The sequence below is a fragment of the Lolium rigidum genome, chromosome 6 (genome assembly GCF_022539505.1).
Source record: "Lolium rigidum isolate FL_2022 chromosome 6, APGP_CSIRO_Lrig_0.1, whole genome shotgun sequence".
Lineage (NCBI taxonomy): Eukaryota > Viridiplantae > Streptophyta > Magnoliopsida > Poales > Poaceae > Lolium > Lolium rigidum.
In genome coordinates, this window is record NC_061513.1 from 83,627,579 (window position 1) to 83,655,537 (window position 27,959).

Sequence of the window (27,959 nt, forward strand, 5' to 3'; positions counted from 1 at the left end):
GGACATCGACGGCAAGCGGCGGTTCCGAGATGCGAGGAGCATGGGGATCTTCCCCGGTCGACGCTCCACAGTGACAACGGCTTCGCCGGCGGCGGGCCTCATCACCGACTCTGAAAGCCAACTACGGCGATGATGCTTCCTCGTCATCTACGACTGGTGACGACGGCAGTTGAAGTTTTCCCTGTGACTTTTATTGGAATTGATTTTTTATGGGGTATTTCTTCATCAGTTCCTGGACGGTTGTATCCTCTCTACCTTTCCTGTGTTTCCCATGTGGAGTAGTTTGTAACTGGTCATGTTTCTAATATATGCACAGTAAACTTCTCAAAAAAAAAAAAAACTCTCACAGTATGAAACAAGATAATCGAATGACACTTCAATGGAAAAAAAAAGTTATGAAATTGGTATTCACACTTAATTCCATACACGTACGTATTCATGTACGTCAGCCTGGCAATCTATACGTATTGTCCAACCGCATTCTATGTACACGGGTCTTCATGGATGACATTCAACGGCATGGAAATACACGGAGGAAATACACGCAGATAGCTTGGCAGCGCAGCCATCCACAGCAGTTTTTAGTCACGAGATGCATGGACCAGCTGACGACGACTCGCCGGCCTCCGGGATGCTCTGCAGGGCGGGCCTCCAGTGCTCGTCCCTGTGCAGGTCATGGTGGTGCACCTTCCCCGAGTTCATGATGTCCTCCAGCAGCTGCCGGGTCTTCCCGCCGCCGCCGCCGGACGCCTTCCTCTCCATCAGCTCGTGCAGCTGCCTCTTGGTGATCCTGATCGTCACTTCTGTGTGCTCCTCCTCCGACGCTCGGCGGTGTTGGTCGGACGACGATGACGACGCCTCCTCCCACTCCCACTCGCCGTCGTCCGCCCACGACTCCCCGGCGTGCCGCGACGGCGCCGCGCAGTTCCCCATCAGAAGGCCTTGCGGGCTAGCTCTCTATTTCCTTTCTCCTTTCTTTCGCTAGCGAGCTCGATCTAGCTCCTTTTCCTGTGATCTTTCGCGACACGGTGGGTTGAGAAAGTATAGTAATTAAGGTCGACGGGTATGGAATGTAGGCCAGGAATCTCCCGGGTTGTATATATAGTTGGAGGTTGTGTGGGAGCGCTGGCTGATTCTGCACACGCGCGAATTAACCATTCGTCCAGCCCGCGTAATGTCACGGATATAGGCGAAATTAGGTCCGACGTGGCGTGCCGGCCATGAACCTGGTCAGAGGATCTCATCCTCCACCGGCTATTTTTTTAAATATATGTTTTTTATTTAAGTTCAAACAGATTACGCAAAATCGGGGTTTTCAAAATAATACGACCTTTGCCATTTGTAGGCCGATAGGGCCCCATCGGCCACCTGTATGCCAACCACACCCTTCGGCCATCAGTTAGCCAACCAGGCCGCGTCCGATGTCCCGCCTGTCGGCCATGACAGGGCACCTTTTGGCCATTCGTTAGCCGACATGTCCCTGGATGGGTATAAATCGCACTGCGCCTGACCTCGTCTTCCTCACCTGGCTCCTGCGTTCTTCCTCTTTCTTTTGAAAAACAACAAAAACATTCACCGTTTTGACTCGTTTTCGAAGCTGTTTTCTAGCAAAACTTCATCCTAGAGCTAGTATTAGATGGGGGAGACACTAAGCTGGAGGAGGTGATTTGGTGGTGCTGTTTTGGAGCTATGGTGGTGGTGGAGGCTTTTGCTGGGTAAGGTGAACTGCTTGGTGGTGGCGGTGATGCTGCTGTTGCTGGTGCTCATAAGGGGATTGGAGGCTGGTGGGTGGAGTTGTTTCGCACGCTTGTTTGGTGCTAGTGTTTTAGTGGGATTAGTGGGGATAATCCGCTCTAAACTTTAAATCCCCACTTATTGTAAATGCATATTTGGTGCTAGAGTATAAGCGAGTTTAATCCCCACTTTTTCCCAAATTTTAGTGTATTTTTTTCAATCTCCAATACTCTACCCCTACCGAGTAGATTGGGGATGGGGTTTTGTGGGAATTGGATGACAACAGAGATTCACCCAATACTCTAGAGTATTATCCAAAAGGCCTTTCGGCATCTGCTAGCCGACATGTCCCTAGATGGGAATAAATCGCATTGCGCCTGACCTTGTCTTCTTCACTTGGCTCCTGCCTTCTTCCTCTCTCTTTTGAAAAACAACAAAAATATTCATCGTTTTGACTCGTTTTCAAAACTATTTTCGAGCAAAACTTCATCCTAGAGCTAGTAGTAGATGGGGGAGACACCGATCTATTGATGGGTTAGCTGGAGGAGGTGATTTGGTGGTGGTATTTTGGAGCTATGGTGGTGGTGGAGGCTTTTTCTAGGTAAGGTGAACTGCTTGGTGGTGGCGGTGATGCTGCTGCTGCTGGTGGTGCTCATAAGGGGATTGGAGGCTGGTGGGTGGAGTTGTTTCGCACGCTTCAAGGGTAAACCCTAATTGCTCACTAATTATAGTTTATTTTTATATATGTAATGTGTGTATACGGTTATGGCTAGTTAGATTTTGTATGTAGTTGATGTCTACGGGAGCTTCTATTCTTGTAGAAAGTGTTGGGCCTCCAAGAGCAGAGGTTTGTAGAACAGCAGCAAGTTTCCCTTAAGTGGATACCCAAGGTTTATCGAACTCAGGGAGGAAGAGGTCAAAGATATCCCTCTCATGCAACCCTGCAACCACAAAGCAAGAAGTCTCTTGTGTCCCCAACACACCTAATAGGTGCACTAGTTCGGCGAAGAGATAGTGAAATACAGGTGGTATGAATAAGCAGTAGCAACGGCAACGACACCAGAAAAGTGCTTTGCCCAGGACAGTAAACAAGCAGTAGTAATGTAGCAGTAGTAACGCAGCAGTAGGAACGCAGTAAAACAGTAAACAAGCAGTAGTGGCTCAGCAGTATTTAGGAGCAAGGCCTAGGGATTACACTTTCACTAGTGGACACTCTCAACATTGATCACATAACAGAATAGATAAATGCATACTCTACACTTTTGTTGGATGATGAACACATTGCGTAGGATTACACGAACCCTCAATGCCGGAGTTAACAAGCTCCACAATAATGCTCATATTTTAGTAACCTTTAGTGTAAGATAGATCAACGAGACTAAACCAAGTACTAGCATAGCATGCACACTCGTCACCTTCATGCATATGTAGGAGGAATAGATCACATCAATATTATCATAGCAATAGTTAACTTCGCAATCTACAAGAGATCATGATCATAGCATAAACCAAGTACTAACACGGTGCACGCACTGTCACCTTTGCACACATGCAGGAGGAATAAACTACTTTAATAACAAATCACTAGAGTAGCACATAGATAAATTGTGATACAAACATGCTGCAATCATAATGAGATATAAATAAGCACCTCACTATGCCATTCAACATTGAGTAAGTATTCGGTGAAATATGGCCTAAGAGACCCACACGGTGCACACACTGTCACCTTTACACACGTGGGACAAGGAGTCTCCGGAGATCACATAAGTAAAACTCACTTGACTAGCATAGTGACATCTAGATTACAAGCATCATCATATGAATCTCAATCATGTAAGGCAGCTCGTGAGATTATTGTATTGAAACACAGAGGAGAGAGATGAACCACATAGCTACCGGTACAGCCCCGAGCCTCGATGGAGAACTACTCCCTCCTCATGGGAGCAGCAGCGGTGATGAAGATGGCGGTGGAGATGGCAGCGGTGTCGATGGAGAAGCCTTCCGGGGGCACTTCCCCGCTCCGGCAGGGTGCCGGAACGGAGACTCCTGTCCCCCGGATCTTGGCTTCGCGATGGCGGCGGCTCCGGAAGGTTTTCGTGGTTTTCGTCCAACGCCCCGAGGTTTTTAGGTCAGGGGCTTTATATAGGCGGAGAGGCGGCGCAGGAGGGCTTCTGGGGGGCCCACACCCTAGGGGGGCGCGCCCCCCCTTGGCCGCGCCGGGGTGTGGTGTGGGGCCCCCAGGGCTCCCCTCTGGTCCTTCCCGGGTGTTCTGGATGCTTCCGATGAAAATAGGAACTTGGGCGTTGATTTCGTCCGATTCCGAGAATATTTCGTTACTAGGATTTCGAAACCAAAAACAGCAGAAAACGGAACCGGCACTTCGGCATCTTGTTAATAGGTTAGTTCCGGAAAATGCACGAATATGACATAAAGTGTGCATAAAACATGTAGATAACATCAATAATGTGGCATGGAACACAAGAAATTATCGATACGTTGGAGACGTATCAGCATCCCCAAGCTTAGTTCCGCTCGTCCCGAGCGAGTAAAACGATAACAAAGATAATTTCGGAGTGACATGCCATCATAATCTTGATCATACTATTTGTAAAGCATATGTAGTGAATGCAGCGATCAAAACAATGGTAATGACATGAGTAAACAACTGAATCATATAGCAAAGACTTTTCATGAATAGCACTTCAAGACAAGCATCAATAAGTCTTGCATAAGAGTTAACTCATAAAGCAATAATTCAAAGTAAAGGTATTGAAGCAACACAAAAGAAGATGAAGTTTCAGCGGTTGCTTTCAACTTATAACATGTATATCTCATGGATAATTGTCAATGCAAAGCAATATAACAAATGCAATATGCAAATATGTAAGAATCAATGCACAGTTCACACAAGTGTTTGCTTCTTGAGGTGGAGAGAAATAGGTGAACTGACTCAACATAAAAGTAAAAGAATGGTCCTCCATAGAGGAAAGCATCGATTGCTATATTTGTGCTAGAGCTTTGATTTTGAAAACATAAAGAGAGCATAAAAATAAAGTTTTGAGAGGTGTATGTTGTTGTCAACGAATGGTAGCGGGTACTCTAACCCCCTTGCCAGACAAACCTTCAAAGAGCGGCTCCCATTTTATTTTATTTTTGGATGGCACTCCTTCCAACCTTTCTTTCACAAACCATGGCTAACCGAACCTCGGGTGCACTGCCAACAATCTCATACCATGAAGGAGTGCCTTTTTATTTTAGTTTTATTATGATGACACTCCTCCCAACCTTTGCTTACACAAGCCATGGCTAACCGAATCCTTCGGGTGCCGTCCAACAATCACATACCATGGAGGAGTGTCTATTTTTGTTAATTAATTTGGGACTGGGAATCCCATTGCCAACTCTTTTTGCAAAATTATTGGATAAGCGGATGAAGCCACTAGTCCATTGGTGAAAGTTGCCCAACAAGATTGAAAGATAAACACCACATACTTCCTCATGAGCTATAAAACATTGACACAAATCAGAGGTGATAAATTTTGAATTGTTTAAAGGTAGCACTCAAGCAATTTACTTTGGAATGGCAGGAAATACCATGTAGTAGGTAGGTATGGTGGACACAAATGGCATAGTGGTTGGCTCAAGTATTTGGATGCATGAGAAGTATTCCCTCTCGATACAAGGTTTAGGCTAGCAAGGTTATTTGAAACAAACACAAGGATGAACTGGTGCAGCAAAACTCACATAAAAGACATATTGAAAACATTATAAGACTCTACACCGTCTTCCTTGTTGTTCAAAACTCAATACTAGAAATTATCTAGACTTTAGAGAGACCAATTATGCAAACCAAATTTTAGCATGCTCTATGTATTCTTCACTAATAGGTGCAAAGTATATGATGCAAGAGCTTAAACATGAGCACAACAATTGCCAAGTATCACATTACCCAAGACATTATAGCAATTATTACATGTATCATTTTCCAATTCCAACCATATAACAATTTAACGAAGAGGAAACTTCGCCATGAATATTATGAGCTAAGAACACATGTGTTCATATGATCCAGCGGAGCGTGTGTCTCTCCCACACAAGCATGATGTAATCCAATTTATTCAAACAAAAACAAAAACAAAAGCACACAGACGCTCCAAGTAAAGCACATAAGATGTGACCGAATAAAAATATAGTTTCAAGAGAAGGAACCTGATAATTTATCGATGAAGAAGGGGATGCCTTGGGCATCCCCAAGCTTAGACGCTTGAGTCTTCTTGATATATGCAGGGATGAACCACTGGGGCATCCCCAAGCTTAGACTTTTCACTCTTCTTGATCGTAGTATATCATCCTCCTCTCTTGACCCTTGAAAACTTCCTCCACACCAAACTCGAAACAACTCATTAGAGGGTTAGTGGACAATAAAAATTAACATGTTCAGAGGTGACACAATCATTCTTAACACTTCTGGACATTGCATAAAGCTACTGGACATTAATGGATCAAAGAAATTCATCCAACATAGCAAAAGAGGCAATGCGAAATAAAAGGCAGAATCTGTCAAAACAGAACACTCCGTAAAGATGGATTTTATTAGGCCACCAGACTTGCTCAAATGAAAATGCTCAAATTGAATGAAAGTTGCGTACATATCTGAGGATCACTCACGTAAATTGGCATAATTTTCTGAGTTACCTACAGAGAATTAGACCCAGATTCGTGACAGCAAAGAAATCTGTTTCTGCGCAGTAATCCAAATCTAGTACTTACTTTACTATCAAAGACTTTACTTGGCACAACAAAACACCAAACTAAGATAAGGAGAGGTTGCTACAGTAGTAAACAACTTCCAAGACACAAATATAAAACAAAGTACTGTAGCAAAATAACACATGGGTTATCTCCCAAGAAGTTCTTTTCTTTATAGCCATTAAGATGGGCTCAACAGTTTTAATGATGCACTCGCAGGAAATAGTATTTGAAGCAAAAGAGAGCATCAAGAGGCAAATTCAAAACACATTTAAGTCTAACATGCTTCCTATGCATAGGAATCTTGTAAATAAACAAGTTCATGAAGAGCAAAGTAACAAGCATAGGAAGATAAAACAAGTGTAGCATCAAAAATTTCAGCACATAGAGAGGCATTTTAGTAACATGAAAATTTCTACAACCATATTTTCCTCTCTCATAATAACTTTCAGTAGCAACATGAGCAAACTCAACAATATAACTATCACATAAAGCATTCTTATCATGAGTCTCATGCATAAAATTATTACTCTCCACATAAGCATAATCAAATTTATTAGTTGTAGTGGGAGCAAATTCAACAAAGTAGCTATCATTATTATTCTCATCAAGTGTAAGAGGCATAGTATAATCACAATAAAATTTACTCTCCATAGTAGGTGGCACAAAAAGACCACTATCATTATCATCATCAGAAATAGGAGGCAAAGTATCATCAAAGAAAATTTTCTCCTCAATGCTTGGGGGACTAAAAATATCATGAAAACCAGCTTCCCCAAGCTTAGAACTTTCTATATTATTGTCAACAATGGTGTTCAAAGCGTTCATACTAATATTACTACCAGCATGCAAAGAAGATTTCATAGGTTTTTTAATTTTCGCATCAAACAATCCATGTTTTAAATCAGGAAATAGAATAAGAAGCTCACTCTTGTACATTATGCCAAACTAGTGTAAACAAGAAACAACAAGATGCAATTGCAGGATCTAAAGGAAATAGCTTCGAGCACACACACAACGACGCCAGAAAAATACTTTACCTGAGACCGGAGTATGAGAGCCTTTTTACCTTTCCTCCCCGGCAACGGCGCCAGAAAAGTGCTTGATGTCTACGGGAGCTTCTATTCTTGTAGACAGTGTTGGGCCTCCAAGAGCAGAGGTTTGTAGAACAGCAGCAAGTTTCCCTTAAGTGGATACCCAAGGTTTATCGAACTCGGGGAGGAAGAGGTCAAAGATATCCCTCTCATGCAACCACTGCAACCACAAAGCAAGAAGTCTCTTGTGTCCCCAACACACCTAATAGGTGCACTAGTTCGGCGAAGAGATAGTGAAATACAGGTGGTATGAATAAGCAGTAGCAACGGCAACGACACCGGAAAAGTGCTTTGCCCGGGACGAGTAAACAAGCGATAGTAATGTAGCAGTAGTAACGCAGCGAGTAGGAACGCGATAGAAACAGTAAACAAGCAGTAGTGGCTCAGCAGTATTTAGGAGCAAGGCCTAGGGATTACACTTTCACTAGTGGACACTCTCAACATTGATCACATAACAGAATAGATAAATGCATACTCTACACTTTTGTTGGATGATGAACACATTGCGTAGGATTACACGAACCCTCAATGCCGGAGTTAACAAGCTCCACAATAATGCTCATATTTTAGTAACCTTTAGTGTAAGATAGATCAACGGACTAAACCAAGTACTAGCATAGCATGCACACTCGTCACCTTCATGCATATGTAGGAGGAATAGATCACATCAATATTATCATAGCAATAGTTAACTTCGCAATCTACAAGAGATCATGATCATAGCATAAACCAAGTACTAACACGGTGCACGCACTGTCACCTTTGCACACATGCAGGAGGAATAAACTACTTTAATAACAAATCACTAGAGTAGCACATAGATAAATTGTGATACAAATATGCTGCAATCATAAAGAGATATAAATAAGCACCTCACTATGCCATTCAACATTGAGTAAGTATTCTGTGAAATATGGCCTAAGAGACCCACACGGTGCACACACTGTCACCTTTACACACGTGGGACAAGGAGTCTCCGGAGATCACATAAGTAAAACTCACTTGACTAGCATAGTGACATCTAGATTACAAGCATCATCATATGAATCTCAATCATGTAAGGCAGCTCATGAGATTATTGTATTGAAACACATAGGAGAGAGATGAACCACATAGCTACCGGTACAGCCCCGAGCCTCGATGGAGAACTACTCCCTCCTCATGGGAGCAGCAGCGGTGATGAAGATGGCGGTGGAGATGGCAGCGGTGTCGATGGAGAAGCCTTCCGGGGGCACTTCCCCGCTCCGGCAGGGTGCCGGAACGGAGACTCCTGTCCCCCGGATCTTGGCTTCGCGATGGCGGCGGCTCCGGAAGGTTTCGTGGTTTTCGTCCAACGCCCCGAGGTTTTTAGGTCGGGGGCTTTATATAGGCGGAGAGGCGGCGCGGGAGGGCTTACGGGGGCCCACACCCTAGGGGCGCGCCCCCTTGGCCGCGCCGGGGTGTGGTGTGGGGCCCCCAGGGCTCCCCTCTGGTCCTTCCCGGGTGTTCTGGATGCTTCCGATGAAAATAGGAACTTGGGCGTTGATTTCGTCCGATTCCGAGAATATTTCGTTACTAGGATTTCTGAAACCAAAAACAGCAGAAAACGAGAACCGGCACTTCGGCATCTTGTTAATAGGTTAGTTCCAGAAAATGCACGAATATGACATAAAGTGTGCATAAAACATGTAGATAACATCAATAATGTGGCATGGAACACAAGAAATTATCGATACGTTGGAGACGTATCAGTAGTACATTGTGTTTAATTCGGCGGTGTATTTTAAACGATATTACGTCCTTGTGCATAGTAATTGATGTGTGTAAATATTTTCTTTTAGGCCATCATAGCAATGTCCGAGTTAGTGAAATTTGTCGTGTACTATGGTGCTGGTACTATCTGAACAAATCGGATGGGAGCTAATCTTAATGAGTTTCAGTACAATGATTTGGAGTTGACGGCCCCTAAAACATGGACTGTTACTGGGTTGAAGGATTGGTTAATAGTAAGTTTTGGGCTAAAACCTGAGAGCCGCATTTCTGACGTTGTGCAGCACCGTCCAGCACAATGCCCCCACGAACCGCCGGTAAGACAGGACCTGCGTCCACGCCTTACATAGCAGGCCAATCCGAGACCACCACCTTCTGACCAGGCTGGAGGGACGTCGTGGCAGCCGACTTCTTTCGACTACTGGACACAACAACAAACTCATTTTCCAGGTTGGAGGATCATCATGGGAGCAACACTCCCACGCCGAATATACAACCCCAGCCACTGGCTATGTACCATTCAATCGTCTCCGTTCCATATGACTTGTACAATATGTAATTTGTAATTTGTTCACAACACAAGCTAGACACATTACTCTTCTATGTCTGGGTCTGCGTGGACGAGGACTTCTCTTGAGGATGAGAACAACATGGAGGATTACGCTACTCACATTGAGTTGTTGAATATGATGTACACTCCACCACTAGACCCCACGTAGGACACTCAGCAGGACCAGGGCTACATGGTTCCTCCCCGTCACTGTTAGACACTGGTACGGGGGTATTCGCCATCACCTTTCATCTTGGGCCTACTCGCGGTGCTAGATGTTGTTGGTGATATTTCTCTAGTACCCATGACTGCGTCAGACATTTATCTATGTACTAGAAGTTTATCTATCTATCTTTGCAAGGGACATAATCTTATTATTTCGCATTACAATACATTACCCTTACCCTTCAAAGAAGCGCTAGTGCTCTTGCACTGCTGCTCGGCATGAAGTCGTTGTCGGAGTCGATGCTTGGACCGCAATGTCAAGACAGCGTTTGAAACAATGTTCAATGTTGGAGGTGAAAATAACCCATGATATTGCCTTCACTGGTTGGACACGCCGTTGGTGCACGTGCACTTGTGTTATCTTCTTATTGAAAGGCTTGTTCTTGTGCTGTTGTTCTGCCTTGATTGGTTGGACCTGCCACCCAAAATGAAAACCCTTGACGCGGCATTTACATGATAGACCCGCCTACGTCGGCAACCTACTTATTTTCCTTCACGAGGCTTTGTACGAGAGAGTGTCAGCTTAGTCTTAGGTGTTACGATGCGTCTCTTTTTATGGTTGTGCCATTGTTGCATTCATCATGTACTCTCGCTTTTCTTTTGACACAGTTTGGCATCGTTGCCTTGCAAAATAAAATCGTAACTATTTGGCATCTGAGAGGTTCAACTTTTTTTATAAAAAAATAGGGTTCAAAACATCATAGGCGTAGTCATACTTCATGAGACTATTCATGAGATGCATAGGAGGAAGCTTGACGGTGTGCTGTTCAAAATTGATTTTGAAAAGGCATATGATAAGGTCAAGTGGCCTTTCTTGCAGCAAGTGTTGCGTATGAAAGGTTTCAACCATTTATGGTGTGATCGTATTAAACAATTTGTACAAGGGGGTATTGTGGGAATTCGGGTTAATGATGACATTGGACACAATTTCCAAACTAAAAAAGGATTAAGGCAAGGTGACCCTTGATGTCTACGTTCCCCCTCCTTTCCTGTAGACAGTGTTGGGCCCCCAAGAGCAGAGGTTTGTAGGACAGCAGCAAGTTTTCCCTTAAGTGGATCACCCAAGGTTTATCGAACTCAGGGAGGAAGAGGTCAAAGATATCCCTCTCATGCAACCTTGCAACCACAAAGCAAGAAGTCTCTTGTGTCCCCAACACACCTAATAGGTGCACTAGTTCGGCGAAGAGATAGTGAAATACAGGTGGTATGAATAAGTAGTAGCAACGGCACCAGAAAAGTGCTTTGCCCAGGACAGTAAACAAGAGTAGTAACGCAGCAGTAGTAACGCAGCAGTAGTAACGCAGATAAAACAAGTAAACAAGCAGCGATAGCGATATTTAGGAACAAGACCTAGGGATTAGACTTTCACTAGTGGACACTCTCAACATTGATCACATAACGGAATAGATAAATGCATACTCTACACTCTTGTTGGATGATGAACACATTGCGTAGGATTACACGAACCCTCAATGCCGGAGTTAACAAGCTCCACAATAATGCTCATATTTTAGTAACCTTTAGTGTAAGATAGATCAAAAGACTAAACCAAGTACTAGCATAGCATGCACACTGTCACCTTCATGCATATGTAGGAGGAATAGATCACATCAATATTATCATAGCAATAGTTAACTTCGCAATCTACAAGAGATCATGATCATAGCATAAACCAAGTACTAACACGGTGCACACACTGTCACCTTTGCACACGTGCAGGAGGAATAAAACTACTTTAATAACACATCACTAGAGTAGCACATGGATGAATTGTGATACAAAACTCATATGAATCTCAATCATGTAAAGCAGCTCATGAGATTATTGTATTGAGGTACATGGGAGAGAGATGAACCACATAGCTACAGCGAAGCCCTCAGCCTCGGGGATGGATTACTCCCTCCTCATCATGGAGGCAGCGATGGCGGTGAAGATGGCGGTGAAGACGGCGGTGGAGACGGCTCCGGGGGCAATTCCCCGTCCCGGCAGGGTGCCGGAACAGAGAGTTCTGTCCCCCGAAATTGACTTTCGCGATGGCGGCGGCTCTGGATGGGTTTTCGTCTCGTGGTTCTTTCTGTCAGGGTTTTCGCGACGGAGGCTTTATATAGGCGAAGAGGCGGTGCAGGAAGGTCGAAGGGGTGGCCACACCATAGGCTGGCGCGGCCAGGGCCTGGGCCGCGCCGGCCTATGGTCTGGGGGCCCAGTGCCCCCCCCCGGTCCTTCCCGGGTGTTCTGGATGCTTCCGGTGAAAATAGGAACCTGGGTCTTCGTTTCGTCCAATTCCGAGAATATTTCGTTACTAGGATTTCCGAAACCAAAAACAGCGAGAAAACGGAACCGGCACTTCGGCATCTTGTTAATAGGTTAGTTCCGGAAAATGCACGAATATGACATAAAGTGTGCATAAAACATGTAGGTATCATCAATAATATGGCATAGAACATAAGAAATTATCGATACGTCGGAGACGTATCAAGCATCCCCAAGCTTAGTTCTGCTCGTCCCGAGCAGGTAAAACGATAACAAAGATAATTTCTGAAGTGATATGCCATCATAACCTTGATCATACTATTTGTAAACATATGTAGTGAATGCAGCGATCAAAACAATGGTAATGACATGAGTAAACAAGTGAATCATAAAGCAATGACTTTTCATGAATAGTACTTCAAGACAAGTATTAATAAGTCTTGCATAAGAGTTAACTCTTAAAGCAATAAATCAAAGTAAAGGTATTGAAGCAACACAAAGGAAGATTAAGTTTCAGCGGTTGCTTTCAACTTGTAACATGTATATCTCATGGATAATTGTCAACATAGAGTAATATAACAAGTACAATATGCAAGTATGTAGGAATCAATGCACAGTTCACACAAGTGTTTGCTTCTTGAGGTGGAGAGAGATAGGTGAATTGACTCAACATAAAAGTAAAAAGAATGGTCCTTCAAAGAGGAAAGCATCGATTGCTATATTTGTGCTAGAGCTTTTATTTTGAAAACATGAAACAATTTTGTCAACGGTAGTAATAAAGCATATGAGTTATGTACATTATATCTTACAAGTTGCAAGTCTCATGCATAGTATACTAATAGTGCCCGCACCTTGTCCTAATTAACTTGGACTACCGGATCTTTGCAATGCACATGTTTTGACCAAGTGTCACAATGGGGTACCTCCATGCCGCCTGTACAAAGGTCTAAGGAGAAAGCTCGCATTTTGGATTTCTCGCTTTTGATTATTCTCAACTTAGACATCCATACCGGGACAACATGGACAACAGATAATGGACTCCTCTTTAATGCATAAGCATGTGGCAACAATTATTATTCTCATATGAGATTGAGGATATATGTCCAAACTGAAACTTCCACCATGAATCATGGCTTTAGTTAGCGGCCCAAAGTTCTTCTCTAACAATATGCATGCTCCAACCATGAAGGTGGTAGATCTCTCTTGCTTCGGACAAGACGGACATGCATAGCAACTCACATGATATCCAACAAAGAATAGTTGATGGCGTCCCCGAAGCATGGTTATCGCACAACAAGCAACTTAATAAGAGATAAAGTGCATAAGTACATATTCAATACCACAATAGTTTTTAAGCTATTTGTCCCATGAGCTATATATTGCAAAGGTGAATGATGGAATTTTAAAGGTAGCACTCAAGCAATTTACTTTGGAATGGCGGATAAATACCATGTAGTAGGTAGGTATGGTGGACACAAATGGCATAGTGGTTGGCTCAAGGATTTTGGATGCATGAGAAGTATTCCCTCTCGATACAAGGTTTAGGCTAGCAAGGTTATTTGAAACAAACACAAGGATGAACGGTACAGCAAAACTCACATCAAAGACATATGGTAAACATTATAAGACTCCATACCGTCTTCCTTGTTGTTCAAAACTCAATACTAGATGTTATCTAGACTCTAGAGAAACCAAATATGCAAACCAAATTAACAAGCTCTAAGTATTTCTTCATTAATGTGTGCAAAGCATATGATGCAAGAGCTTAAACATGAGCACAATAATTGCCAAGTATCAAATTATCCAAGACATTTTAGAGTTACTACATGTAGCATTTTCCAATTCCAACCATATAACAATTTAACGAAGAAGAAACTTCGCCATGAATACTATGAGTAGAGCCTAAGGACATATTTGTCCATATGCTACAGCGGAGCGTGTCTCTCTCCCAAAAAGTGAATGCTAGGATCCATTTTATTCAGACAAAACAAAAAACAAAAACAAACCGACGCTCCAAGCAAAGTGCATAAGATGTGACGGAATAAAAATATAGTTTCGGGGAGGAACCCGATAATGTTGTCGATGAAGAAGGGGATGCCTTGGGCATCCCCAAGCTTAGACGCTTGAGTCTTCTTAGAATATGCAGGGGTGAACCACCGGGGCATCCCCAAGCTTAGAGCTTTCACTCTTCTTGATCATAGTATATCATCCTCCTCTCTTGACCCTTGAAAACTTCCTCCACACCAAACTCGAAACAACTCATTAGAGGGTTAGTGCACAATAAAAATTAACATGTTCAGAGGTGACACAATCATTCTTAACACTTCTGGACATTGCATAAAGCTACTGGACATTAATGGATCAAAGAAATTCATCCAACATAGCAAAAGAGGCAATGCGAAATAAAAGGCAGAATCTGTCAAACAGAACACTCCGTAAAGATGGATTTTATTAGGCCACCAGACTTGCTCAAACGAAAATGCTCAAATTGAATGAAAGTTGCTTACATATCTGAGGATCATGCACGTAAATTGGCTTAATTTTCTGAGCTACCTACAGGGAGGTAGACCCAGATTCGTGACAGCAAAGAAATCTGGAACTGCGCAGTAATCCAAATCTAGTACTTACTTTATTATCAAAGACTTTACTTGGCACAACAAAACATAAAACTAAGATAAGGAGAGGTTGCTACAGTAGTAAACAACTTCCAAGACACAAATATAAAACAAAGTACTGTAGCAAAATAACACATGGGTTATCTCCCAAGAAGTTCTTTCTTTATAGCCATTAAGATGGGCTCAGCAGTTTTAATGATGCACTCGCAAAAGATAGTATGTGAAACAAAAGAGAGCATCAAGAGGCAAATTCAAAACATATTTAAGTCTAACATGCTTCCTATGCATAGGAATCTTGTAAATAAACAAGTTCATGAAGAGCAAAGTAACAAGCATAGGAAGATAAAACAAGTGTAGCTTCAAAAATTTCAGCACATAGAGAGGCATTTTAGTAACATGAAAATTTCTACAACCATATTTTCCTCTCTCATAATAACTTTCAGTAGCATCATGAGCAAACTCAACAATATAACTATCACATAAAGCATTCTTATCATGAGTCTCATGCATAAAATTATTACTCTCCACATAAGCATAATCAATTTTATTAGTAATAGCGGGAGCAAATTCAACAAAGTAGCTATCATTATTATTCTCATCAAGTGTAGGAGGCATAGTATAATCACAATAAAATTTACTCTCCATAGTAGGTTGTACCAAAAGACCACTATTATAATCATCATAAATAGGAGGCAAAGTATCATCAAAGAAAATTTTCTCCTCAATGCTTGGGGAACTAAAAATATCATGAAAACCAGCTTCCCCAAGCTTAGAACTTTCTATATCATTATCAACAATGGTGTTCAAAGCGTTCATACTAATATTACTACCGAGCATGCAAATAAGATTTCATAGGTTTTTTAATTTTCGCATCAAACAATCCATGTTTTAAATCAGGAAATAGAATAAGAAGCTCACTCTTGTACATTATGCCAAACTAGTGTAAACAAGAAACAAAAAGATGCAATTGCAGGATCTAAAGGAAATAGCTTCGAGCACAAACACAATGGCGCCGAAAAGTACTCGTTACCTGGAACCGGAGTATGAGTGCCTTTTTACCTTTCCTCCCCGGCAACGGCGCCGGAAAATAGCTTGATGTCTACGTTCCCCCTCCTTTCCTGTAGACGGTGTTGGGCCCCCAAGAGCGAGAGGTTTGTAGGACAGCAGCAAGTTTTCCCTTAAGTGGATCACCCAAGGTTTATCGAACTCGGGGAGGAAGAGGTCAAAGATATCCCTCTCATGCAACCCCGCAACCACAAAGCAAGAAGTCTCTTGTGTCCCCAACACACCTAATAGGTGCACTAGTTCGGCGAAGAGATAGTGAAATACAGGTGGTATGAATAAGTAGTAGCAACGGCACCGGAAAAGTGCTTTGCCCGGGACGAGTAAACAAACAGTAGTAACGCAGCGAGTAGTAACGCAGCAGTAGTAACGCGATAGAAACAAGTAAACAAGCAGCGATAGCGATATTTAGGAACAAGACCTAGGGATTAGACTTTCACTAGTGGACACTCTCAACATTGATCACATAACAGAATAGATAAATGCATACTCTACACTCTTGTTGGATGATGAACACATTGCGTAGGATTACACGAACCCTCAATGCCGGAGTTAACAAGCTCCACAATAATGCTCATATTTTAGTAACCTTTAGTGTAAGATAGATCAAAAGACTAAACCAAGTACTAGCATAGCATGCACACTTGTCACCTTCATGCATATGTAGGAGGAATAGATCACATCAATATTATCATAGCAATAGTTAACTTCGCAATCTACAAGAGATCATGATCATAGCATAAACCAAGTACTAACACGGTGCACACACTGTCACCTTTGCACACGTGAAGGAGGAATAAAACTACTTTAATAACACATCACTAGAGTAGCACATGGATGAATTGTGATACAAAACTCATATGAATCTCAATCATGTAAAGCAGCTCATGAGATTATTGTATTGAGGTACATGGGAGAGAGATGAACCACATAGCTACAGCGAAGCCCTCAGCCTCGGGGATGGATTACTCCCTCCTCATCATGGAGGCAGCGATGGCGGTGAAGATGGCGGTGAAGACGGCGGTGGAGACGGCTCCGGGGGCAATTCCCCGTCCCGGCAGGGTTCCGGAACAGAGAGTTCTGTCCCCCGAAATTGACTTTCGCGATGGTGGCGGCTCTGGATGGGTTTTCGTCTCGTGGTTCTTTCTGTCAGGGTTTTCGCGACGGAGGCTTTATATAGGCGAAGAGGCGGTGCAGGAAGGTCGAAGGGGTGGCCACACCATAGGCCGGCGCGGCCGGGGCCCGGGCCGCGCCGGCCTATGGTCCGGGGGCCCAGTGCCCCCCCTCCGGTCCTTCCCGGGTGTTCGGATGCTTCCGGTGAAAATAGGAACCCGGGTCTTCGTTTCGTCCAATTCCGAGAATATTTCGTTACTAGGATTTCTGAAACCAAAAACAGCGAGAAAACAGGAACCGGCACTTCGGCATCTTGTTAATAGGTTAGTTCCAGAAAATGCACGAATATGACATAAAGTGTGCATAAAACATGTAGGTATCATCAATAATATGACATAGAACATAAGAAATTATCGATACGTCGGAGACGTATCAACCCTTTATCCCCAATCTTGTTTAATATTGTAGCAGATATGTTGGCTATCATTATTAACCGTGCTAAAGAAAAAGGGGAAGTTGGTTGTCTCCTCCCTCATTTGGTGGATGGAGGCATATCAATTTTACAGTACGCCGATGACACTATATTGTTTATGGAACATGATGTGGCAAAGGCGGTTAATATGAAATTGATTCTCTGTATTTTTGAGAAATTATCGGGGCTAAAGATAAACTTTCATAAGAGTGAACTTTTCTATTTTGGCAAAGCAAAAGATATGGAGCAACAATATATGCAAATCATGGGGTGCGAGTCGGGTGTGTTGCCGATTAGGTACCTTGGGATACCTGCCCATTATAGGACCCTTCGAAATGCGGAATGGAATCCCATTGAGAGTAGATTTATTTCTAATCTTGGATGTTGGCGAAGTAAATTACTCTCATATGGTGATAGGCTTGTCCTTATTAATTCAGTTCTCACAAGTTTGCCGATGTTTATGCTTTCTTTTCTGGAAATTCCAAAAGGGGTTAGGAAGAGACTTGATTATTTTCGATCTAATTTCTTTTGGCAATCGGAGGAGAATAAAAAGAAGTACCGTTTATCAAAGTGGAATATATTATATCGTCCAAAAGATCAGGGGGGGTTGGGTATTGAGGTTCTTGAGCTAAAGAATAAGTGTTTACTCAGCAAATGGTTGTTTAAACTACTTACGGAGGATGGTGTGTGGCAACAATTACTACACAATAAGTACCTTAAGAATAAAACGCTAGCTCAGGTCGAAGTTAAACCTACGGATTCTCACTTTTGGAAAGGTCTTATGCGGGTAAAACAAGATTTTTTTGCTAGAGGTTCTTTCAAAGTGGGCAACGGTTCAACGGTGCGGTTTTGGGAGGATATTTGGCTTGGCAGTATGCCCCTGGCACAACAGTACCCATCTCTGTACCATATTGTTCAACATAAGAATGTGTTGGTTTCGACCGTCTTTGCTCAGATTCCTCTTAATATATGTTTTAGAAGGGGTTTGAATGATCACAAATGGAATGAATGGTTACATCTATGCCAACGCCTAATTACAGTTAATTTATCACAGGAATCGGATAGATTCATATGGAGACTAACCGATTCAGGTCTTTTTACGGTTAAATCTATGTATCTTGATTTGATGAATGGACATACTAGATTTCTTCGTAAATATTTTTGGAAGATTAAAGTTCCTTTGAAAATTAAAATTTTTATGTGGTTCTTGCATAATAAAGTCTTGTTAACTAAAGATAATTTGGCAAAACGGAATTGGAATAGTTGTCAAAATTGTTGTTTCTGTGATTCCAATGAAACTGTTGAGCATCTGTTTCTTGCTTGTCCTTTTGCAAAGATTGTATGGCGTATGATTTATTTTGCATATAATATTCCAGCCCCTTCAAATATTACTAACATGTTTGGCAAATGGTTAAATGGTGTGAGCAAGCATGATAAGGCTAGGATAAGAATTGGTATCTCAGCTTTGTGCTGGTCCATTTGGACACGTCGAAATGATATGGTCTTTAACAAGCAGAAGTCTACCAATTTTTTGCAGGTTATTCGTCGAGCTGCGCACTGGATTCAACTATGGGCTCTCTTACTCCCGGAGGATCAGCGGGAGGATATGGTTACTGGATGCAACCGGCTGCTGACGGTTGCTCAGGACTTCTTTTTCCAGGCTACTGGATGTTGTCATATTAGTAGAATATCAAATGGATAGCTTCTATATGCGCCTGATGTTTCTGTGGTTGATTCATGTATCGACCTTAGCTGATCCATGATTGTAAACTTTGGCTACATTATACTTGCACTTTTTAATAAAGTAAAAGCCGTGTGCATCATTTGATGCAGAGGCTGGGGCGATGCTCCCATTTCGAAAAAAAATCAACTGAAAACCACTGACCTCATCCTCAACTCTCACGGTATGAAACAAGATAACCGAATGACAATTCAATGGAAAAAGAGTTATGAGATTGGTATTCACACTTAACTCCCTACAAGTATTTGCGTACGTCAGCCTGGCAATCTATACGTATTGTCCAACCACATTCTATGTACAAGGTCGTCATGGATGACATTCAACGACATGAAAATACACGGTCGAAAGCAACAACAGCGAGAGGGTCCGAGAAACAAAGAGAAAAATGAGAGAGCGTGGCTTCTGGTTCGCATGTAGCTCGCGGCAGCGCAGCCAGCCACACCACATCGGCTGGTTTTAGTCACGAGATGCATGGACCAGCCGACGACGACTCGCCGGCCTCGGGGATGCTCTGCAGGGCGGGCCGCCAGTGCTCGTCCCTGTGCTGGTCATGGTGGTGCACCTCCCCGGAGTTCATGATATCCTCCAGTAGCTTCCGGGTCTTCCCGTCACCGCCGCCGGACGCCTTCCTCTCCATCAGCTCATGCAGCTGCCTCTTGGTGATCCTGATCGTCACCTCTGTGTGCTCCTCCTCCGACGCACGGTGGTGGTGCTTGTCGGACGACGATGACGACGCCTCCTCCCACTCCCACTCGCCGTCGTCCGCCCATGACTCGACGGCGTGCCGCGACGACGCCGTGCAGTTCCCCATCAGTCAGAAGACCTTGCCTACTAGCTCTCTGCTTCCTTTCTCCCTCTTTCGCGAGCGAGCTCGATCTAGCCTACTTCCTTTTTCCTGTGAGTTCTTGTGCACGGTAGGTTGAGACAGAGAAATATAGTAAGGTCGACAGGTATGGAATGTAACCCAAGATGGCTCCCGGTTTGTATATATAGTTGGGGGCTGGGTGGCTAGCGCTGGCTGATTCTGCACACGCGCGTATTAGCCATTCGTCCAGCCCGTGTGATGTCACGGATGGAGGCGAATTCTTCCCGGTCCGACGTGGAGTGCCGGTCAGAGGATCTCATCCTCCGCCAGGCTCCCGAACCTGGCAGTAGAACCTGGGCGGCTAAGTGCTGCATGCTGCGGTAAGCAAGCGACTAGTAAAAATGACCTTTTGTTTTCGAGCAACGTGTAAAAATTACCAGGTCTCGAGGCACCCGAGTTGCGCGGGCAGGCTGGTGAGCCGGTCTTTGGGCCGGCCTGGCGTGTGAATGGGCTTTGGGGCGAATCTCCGGCAGCCTCAAGGGCCACTCCCGCGAGCTTTCGTGTGAGAAGGTGTTTCCTGGTGGAGACTTCATGACGAGATCACGAGAGGAAAACTGGATAAGGATTCCCTGCTTCAGCTTTATGACATTTACCATGCCCAGTGACGTGTCGTCGTAAAATGTAAATCAGCTTTTCTTCAAGATAAGTTAATTTTACTGAGCTGATCGATCGGGAAGCTTTTACTCGACACATTTTACTTTCTCCAACCAGTGTACCACTACCACCCATCTTCCAATGGCGCATGCATCGCCATGGTTGTTCACAATTGTATGTCAGATCTGTTCGGGGTCACCGTTCCTGTATAATAACACCGAGAAATTAAGCCCGCACGTGTGGTGGTCAGTCTGAAACTGGGAGCTGACAGGATCTCTCTGACCTGCGAGCCATAGAAGTTTCGATTGCCAGGAAAACGGTCGTGGTCCTCTGTGTATGAACGGCTCGTCAAGCACAGGGTATTGTTGATCCACATCAGTTCAACATGTCTTGCGCTTAAATCGTGTACGAGAATACGAGATATATATAAATCTAATATATTTCGCACGGACGAACATTCCTGGCTGTTGCAAACTTGCAATACTGCAACCGGGTTGACATCTGGACCAACAGTCCTAATATATCCATATGAGATCCCGCAGCCTCACGTTGACATTTGGAGGTCTTTTGGATCGTGAACAATGACTAAGTCTAGGTTGCATTGGCTTCTGAACTTCAAAAATTTAATCAATCACCGAGCGGTTGTTCTTCAGAAGCACAGTTCTATGGGGCATGTACCGATGCGGCTTCAAGACAATATGCGCGATATATATGGGTCTTGACATTTGGAGGTCTAGACCTTTAGATCGCGAGGAATAACTAGGCCCGGGCTGCATTGGCTTCATGTAATTCCCAAACTTAATCAATCACTGAGGACTTGTTCTCCAGCGGCACAATTATGTCGTAATTCAGGAGCATGTACCTATGCACCAGCTTTGAGAAAATCTCTCTCTTTCAGCATTTCAGGGTGCATATATATTTGGGTCTTGACATTTGGAGGTCTAGGCCTCTTGATCGCAAACAGTAAGCGGAAAGTGCTTTTGCCTCTCGAGCTCCTGTGCTCTCATCATTTTTCAAAAATTTAAAAATATTTTTACAAGTTATAAAAAAAATATGAAAATAATTCTAGGAGTTGTCACTGAAACAACACACAATCATGCAAAATCTCAACCCGAAATTCTTTTTATCTTGTGCTAGATAAAAATGACAAAATCTGATATATTTTGCAATATGAAATGTACTATATAGATCTACACCTTTTTTTTGTGCTTCTCAGAATATACAGGATTTCCGATCCTAGCGGGAAAAGGAGGGAAACGGATACTCAATTTAAAGCGAGTAAACAGCATTTCATACTCGATCTCATAGATCCCTATTGAATTCTGTGGAAAGCCGTATTCGATTAAAGTCGTATGTACGGCTTGGAGGGAGATCTTTCCTATCTTTCGAGATCCACCCAACAATATGGGGTCAAAAAGCCAAAAAAAAAGTGATTTTAGCCCTTATAAAAAGAAAACGGATTCTTGAACCTCTTTCACGCTCATGTCACGTCGAGGTACTGCAGAAAAAAGAACTTTAAAATCCGATCCTATTTTTCGCTTAACTTAATTCCTCTTCCTTCTTTCTACCATCCCTCCCTTATATCCACATCCCTTTAGTTTTGCTTCACAACCTAGAATCTCATTTCTTTTTTAGAGAAAAACTTTTGAACTGTTTGCTGAATCCATGAGCAGGCAAGAGACAACCTGGCGAACTGAAACATCTTTCTTTTCTGGCCAGAGGAAAAGAAAGTATGAAATTTTTGAATTTGATATTTTGCACGTTCGTGGGGTACATCATTGCCTATGTGCGGATTTTTTTTAGAAATTTGTGAAACTCAAAATATGTTTCTTATTTTTTTTTAAAACGAGATCATGGTGATTTATTTTCATAGGAAATTTGAACGTTTAATTTGTAGAAAATTTTTAAGGTTAAATCTATAGAATTTTTTCAATGATGGTTGTTTGATTTGTAGGGTTGATTTACATAGGAATTCCTTTGCACTAGATTTCATAGAAAATCTAATATCCACTCATACATGTTTTTGAGAATCTTATACTTTTCCCATGATGAAATCAAACAAACTTTCATTCATATGAATTTGTGTAAAATTTATAGCGGACATGCCATTGCAATCTTACATTTCTTCTGTACCTACGTTTTTTTCTATTGCAAATCAAATAGGCCCTAACTAGGTCTAGGTTGCATTGGCTTCTGAAATTTTCAAACATAATCATTCACTGAGGACTTGTTTATCAGCTGCACAATTCTGTCGTAATTCAGGAGCATGGACCGATGCAGCTTTGAGACAATCTGTCTCTTTCAACATTTCAGGGTGCATATATATGGATCTGAATTTGGTGTCGCTTAGAAATTAAGAGAGGTTGGTCCATCATAAGGGTAAAACTGGTCAGCGGAATAAATCATCGATAGGTATAGCCTATAGATTGGACAAATTCAGTGTGGAACAAATCAACAAATCATTGATAGATACCTATAGTCGTTTCATGCTAGTAATGTAATCGTAAGTGTCCATTTCAGTAGTTTCAGTTTGACTGCGATTGTAGAGGGACGGAAATAGTTACGTAAGCATATAGCGCCTGCTTTTACCGGCCCCAGCTAGGTAGTGAATCTGTGAAGTGAATGTCACTTTTATACTGTTCTTAATTAATGGAAGAAACGAAAATGTGATCTAAGGTTTACAAGAAGCCAGCCATTTCGTTCTGCTTTCAGTTTTCGTTTGAAGATGGCATTTCATTTCATATCTCCTCTGTCTACAGTTCTTTACAGTAGTGACCGTAATGCTTGAGAGTTCCAGGATTATACAAACTGCAAACACAGCATTAAGGAAGCAAAATATAAGAGGTTTCCACAAATGAAACTCCAGAAACTCATGGCATTTTTGCAGCGTGTACATCTCCGAACAGAATCTCTATCTAAAAAACCTATGTACTCCTACTGCAACTATATATGCACATCAGAAATTCAGAATCAAGAGAAATGGGCCTCCTCGCCTTCGGAGATGCTCTGCAGCGACGGCCTCCAGTGCCCCCTAGCCTCGGGCTGGTCGCAGCACACCGTGCTGGAGTTGATCAGCTCCGCGAGCACCTGCTCCGTCCATGCCCCCAGCCCCATGCCGTCTAGCCCTGCTTTCTGCAGCAGCTCCTGGAACTGCCTCTTGGTCACCCTGATCTTCACCTCCACCCGCTGATCCACCTTCTCTGCGGCCGCACTCTTCCCCTCCTCCTCCACGTCCACCACCCACTCGTCGTCATCCACCCACGACGCGGTGGTGCGCTGCGACTTGAAACAGTTGCAGTTCCCCATCGACGATCGATCTCCGGATCGATGTAGATATACAAGTTTATATCTCAAGCCTCGGAGCTGGCTCTGGATCTTTTTGAGCTAGATCGTGCGGCTTGAGTGGCTATTCTTTTTGCGAGAGACGAACGGAGAGAGCGAGAGCGAGAGAGGGGATCGTTTGGCCTGCGTGGTAGAGCTTATTTATATACCTGGAGGCTGGAAGATGGCCGTGGTTAGCGAGGCGTTTAGCGCGACGTGCCAACTTGGACCTTGGTGAAGTTGGACGTGGAAAACGGTCGTGTTCCTCTGTGTATGGACGTGTCGTCGAACACAGGGTATTGTTGATCCACATCAGTTGAACATGTCTTGCGCTGAAATCGTGTGCGACATATATATAACTCTAATATTTCGCACGGATGAACATTCTCCAGCTTCTGCACGTGTTAGTGCCTGGCTGTTGCAATCCTGCAACCGGGTTGACATCGGGACCAAACGTCGTAATATATCCATATAAGATGCCGCAGCCTCATGTTGACATTTGAAGGTCTTTTGGATTGTGAGGAATAACTAAGTCTAGGTTGCATTGGGTTCTCAACTTGCAAAGTTTAATCAATCATCGAGGGGTTGTTCTTCAGCATCACCGTTTAGGAGCATGTACCGAAGCGGCTTCGACACAATCTGTCTCTTACAACATTTCAGGGTGCATATATATGGGTCTTGACATTTGGAGGTCTGGGCCTTTAGGTCACGAAGGTCCAAACTGCATTGGCTTCCTGTAATTTCCAAACTTAATCAATCATTGAGGGCTTGTTCTTCAGCGGCACAATTCTGTGGTAATTCAGGAGCATGTACCAATGCATCTTTGAGGCAATCTGCCTCTTTCAGCATTCCAGGGTGCATATATATGGGTCTTACATTTGGAGGCCTATGCCTTTAGATCGCGAACAATAAGGGCCTATTCATTGGCTTCTGAAATTCCTAAGTTTAATCAATCACTGAGGGGTTGTTCTTCAGCATCACAGTTCTGTCGTAATTTACGGGCATGTACCGACGCGGCTTCAAGACAATCTGTCTCTTACAACATTTCAGGATGCATATGTATGGGTCTTGACATTTGGAGGTCCAGCCTTTAGTTCGCGAACAATAACTAGGTCCAGGCTGCATTGGCTTCATGTAATTCCCAAATTTAATCAATCACTCAGGGCTTTTTCTTCAGCGGCACAATTCTGTCATAATTCAGGAGCATGTACCGCTGCAGCAGCTTTGAGACAATCTCTCTCTTTCAGCATTTCAGGGTCCATATATCTGGGTCTTGATATTTGGAGGTCTAGGCCTTTTGATCACAAAGAGTATCGGCCTATTGATTGATTTACACAGAAAATTTTAAGGTTAAAACTAGAGGAATTTTTTAAGTCTTAATCTACAGAAAATTTTCAATGATGGTTTTTTGATTTGTAGGATTGATTTCCATAGGAATTCCTTTGCAGTAGATTTCATAGAAATCTAGTATCCAGTCATACCTCTTTTTGAGAATCCTTTACTTTTCTTGTGGCGGAATCGAACAAACTTTCATTCATATGAATTCCTATAAAATTTGTAGTGGACATGCCATTGCAATCCTACGTTTCTTCAGTTCCTATGTTTTTCCTATCTGCAAATCAAATAGGCCATAACTAGGTCCAGGTTGCATTAGCTTCTGAAATTTCAAACTTAATCAATCACCGAGGGCTTGTTCTTCAGCTGCACAATTTTGTCGTAATTCAGGAGCATGGACCAATGCAGTTTTGAGACAATCTGTCTCTTTCAGCATTTCAGGGTGCATATATATTTTTTTCGAGGATGAGGGTGCATATATATGCACCTGAATTTGGTGTTGCGTAGAAGTTAAGAGAGGTTGGTCCAGCATAAGGGTGAAACTGGCCACCGGAATAAATCGTCGATAGGTATAGCATATAGATTGGACCAATTCAGTGTGGAACAAATCATTGATAGGTACCTAATAGTCGTTTCATGCTAGTAATGTAATCGTAAGTGTCCATTTCAGTAGTTTCAGTTTGACTGTGATTGTAGATGGACGAAAATAGTTAGGTGTCGTGTCCGTCTGCGCCTGAAAAACTGCTGAGGGTTCGCGGCCGTCTGCGCCTCTCCGTGGAATATAAGGCCCTGGATACCTACTGGAAGCAACGGTTCAAGTTTCGTCTATGCCGTTTTGGTGAGGATAATACCAAATTCTTCCATGCCTGCGCGTCGGCGCGCCTCAGAAAAAATCAGATCAAGGGCCTTTATGACGGCGACGTACAACCATGCGGAAAAAGCTGAATTATTGCATAACTTCTACGTTGCCCTTCTTGAATCCTCACCCCCCTATGGGGCTTCGACCTACGCGCCACCATGCCGCGAGTTGCAGGACTGCAGGAGCTGGAGAGAGCTTTTACCCTGCAAGAGGCAAAAGACGCCGTTTGGGCTATGCGCGTGGATAGCAACCCCGGCCCCGATGGCTTTGGCCCCGCGTTCTTCCGTACCTTCTGGGATGTTGTCAGTTCAGACCTCATGGCCCTCCTTCAGGATTTCTACGACGGGGTGGCGCCATCTGTGTCTGCTGCTGCTGGTACTCCAGAACCTGCCGCTCCAAGTTCCGTGCGTGCTCCTGGGCCGCCTGCTCCTTCGCTGCCATCTCCTCCTACGTTGTGTTGCCGCGATGTCATTAACATTTCAATGGAAAGCATGTGCATGTAAAGGAAATGTAGAGACCCGAGGAAGAACATACCCGTAACCGCTCGACAGCTAGATCCGAAGCCCGTGGCCGGGGCTCTACCTCAGGCTGGCCGCTCTTACGACCACGACGGATCTGGCGGAGAGAGGGAACCCTCGCTGGGTCGACGCACCCGTCATATGTTCGGATCCCGCGACCTTCCCAGCCACGAACCAAGTCATCCACCAGCGGTTCCAGGTACACATTCATGTTCTTGCCCGGGTATTTGGGCCCTGGGATTATCATCGACACAAACATGTTCTCTGATCTCATGCGGACGCCGGGGGGAGGTTCATGGGAATAACAAACACTGGCCAACAACTGTATACTGCAGCCGACATACCATATGGATTGAACCCATCAGTTGATATCGCAACTGCTACGCTCCTCGGGTCACCTGCTTTCAATGGAAATTTCTTCACAAAGTTCTTCCATGCAGTACCATCCGACGGATGTATCATCTTGTCGGTGTATCTGTTTCCTTCCACGGCCCACCTCATCTGCTGGGCAGTATCCTCGGTCATGAAGAGCCGCTGGATCCTCGGTAGAACTGGAAGATAGCGGAGGATATTCTTGGCAACCGTGGTCTGCCTCTTCTGACCATCACCATTGCGGTCTACCTCAAAGTACCTAGAGGAATTGAATTTGATGCAATAATTTGTGTCAGCGTGCTCCTCTCTGAATAGCATGCATCCCTTTGGACAAGCGTGTATCTGCTGAGATGACATCTTAAGGTCACTGAGCAATTTGGTCGAATAGTAGAAGTTTTGCGGCAAGAGGTGCCCTTTCGGCGAAGGCTGCCTACGATGACCGAAGTTCATCGAACCCATCTCTGCACAAGTTCCTACGGCACTTCAAGGCCATAAGGCGAGCGATGGCATCTAGTTGGGTAACCTCTGTATTTTCATGTAGGGGTTTCTGCGAAGCAAACGAGCCTCATAATACTCCTTTGTGTTTTCCTCCGGGTCCTCACTTGTCTCCGCATCCCGAGGTGTCTCCATCTCTACATGAGAGCTTTCGGGCACATTACCATTAGCCAAGTTTTCTAAGCACCTATCAAAACCAGTGTCATATTCCCCCTAGGTTGAATCTGCCGCACCTCCTTCCTA

General features: G+C 43.6%; 3 protein-coding genes across 3 annotated transcripts; all 3 read right to left on the minus strand.

The window, feature by feature from the left end:
- Window positions 1-585: 585 nt before the first annotated feature.
- LOC124662868 lies at window positions 586-933 on the minus strand. Its single transcript, XM_047200651.1, has one exon. The coding sequence runs from the start codon at window positions 931-933 to the stop codon at window positions 586-588; it is 348 nt and encodes a 115-aa protein (XP_047056607.1).
- An 18,884-nt stretch (window positions 934-19,817) lies between these two features.
- On the minus strand, window positions 19,818-20,200 carry LOC124662869. Its single transcript, XM_047200652.1, has one exon. The coding sequence runs from the start codon at window positions 20,166-20,168 to the stop codon at window positions 19,818-19,820; it is 351 nt and encodes a 116-aa protein (XP_047056608.1). The 5' UTR covers window positions 20,169-20,200.
- A 3,586-nt stretch (window positions 20,201-23,786) lies between these two features.
- On the minus strand, window positions 23,787-24,240 carry LOC124662870. Its single transcript, XM_047200653.1, has one exon. It carries the CDS (start codon window positions 24,120-24,122, stop codon window positions 23,787-23,789), a length of 336 nt encoding a protein of 111 aa, XP_047056609.1. The 5' UTR covers window positions 24,123-24,240.
- Between the last annotated feature and the right edge of the window lie 3,719 nt (window positions 24,241-27,959).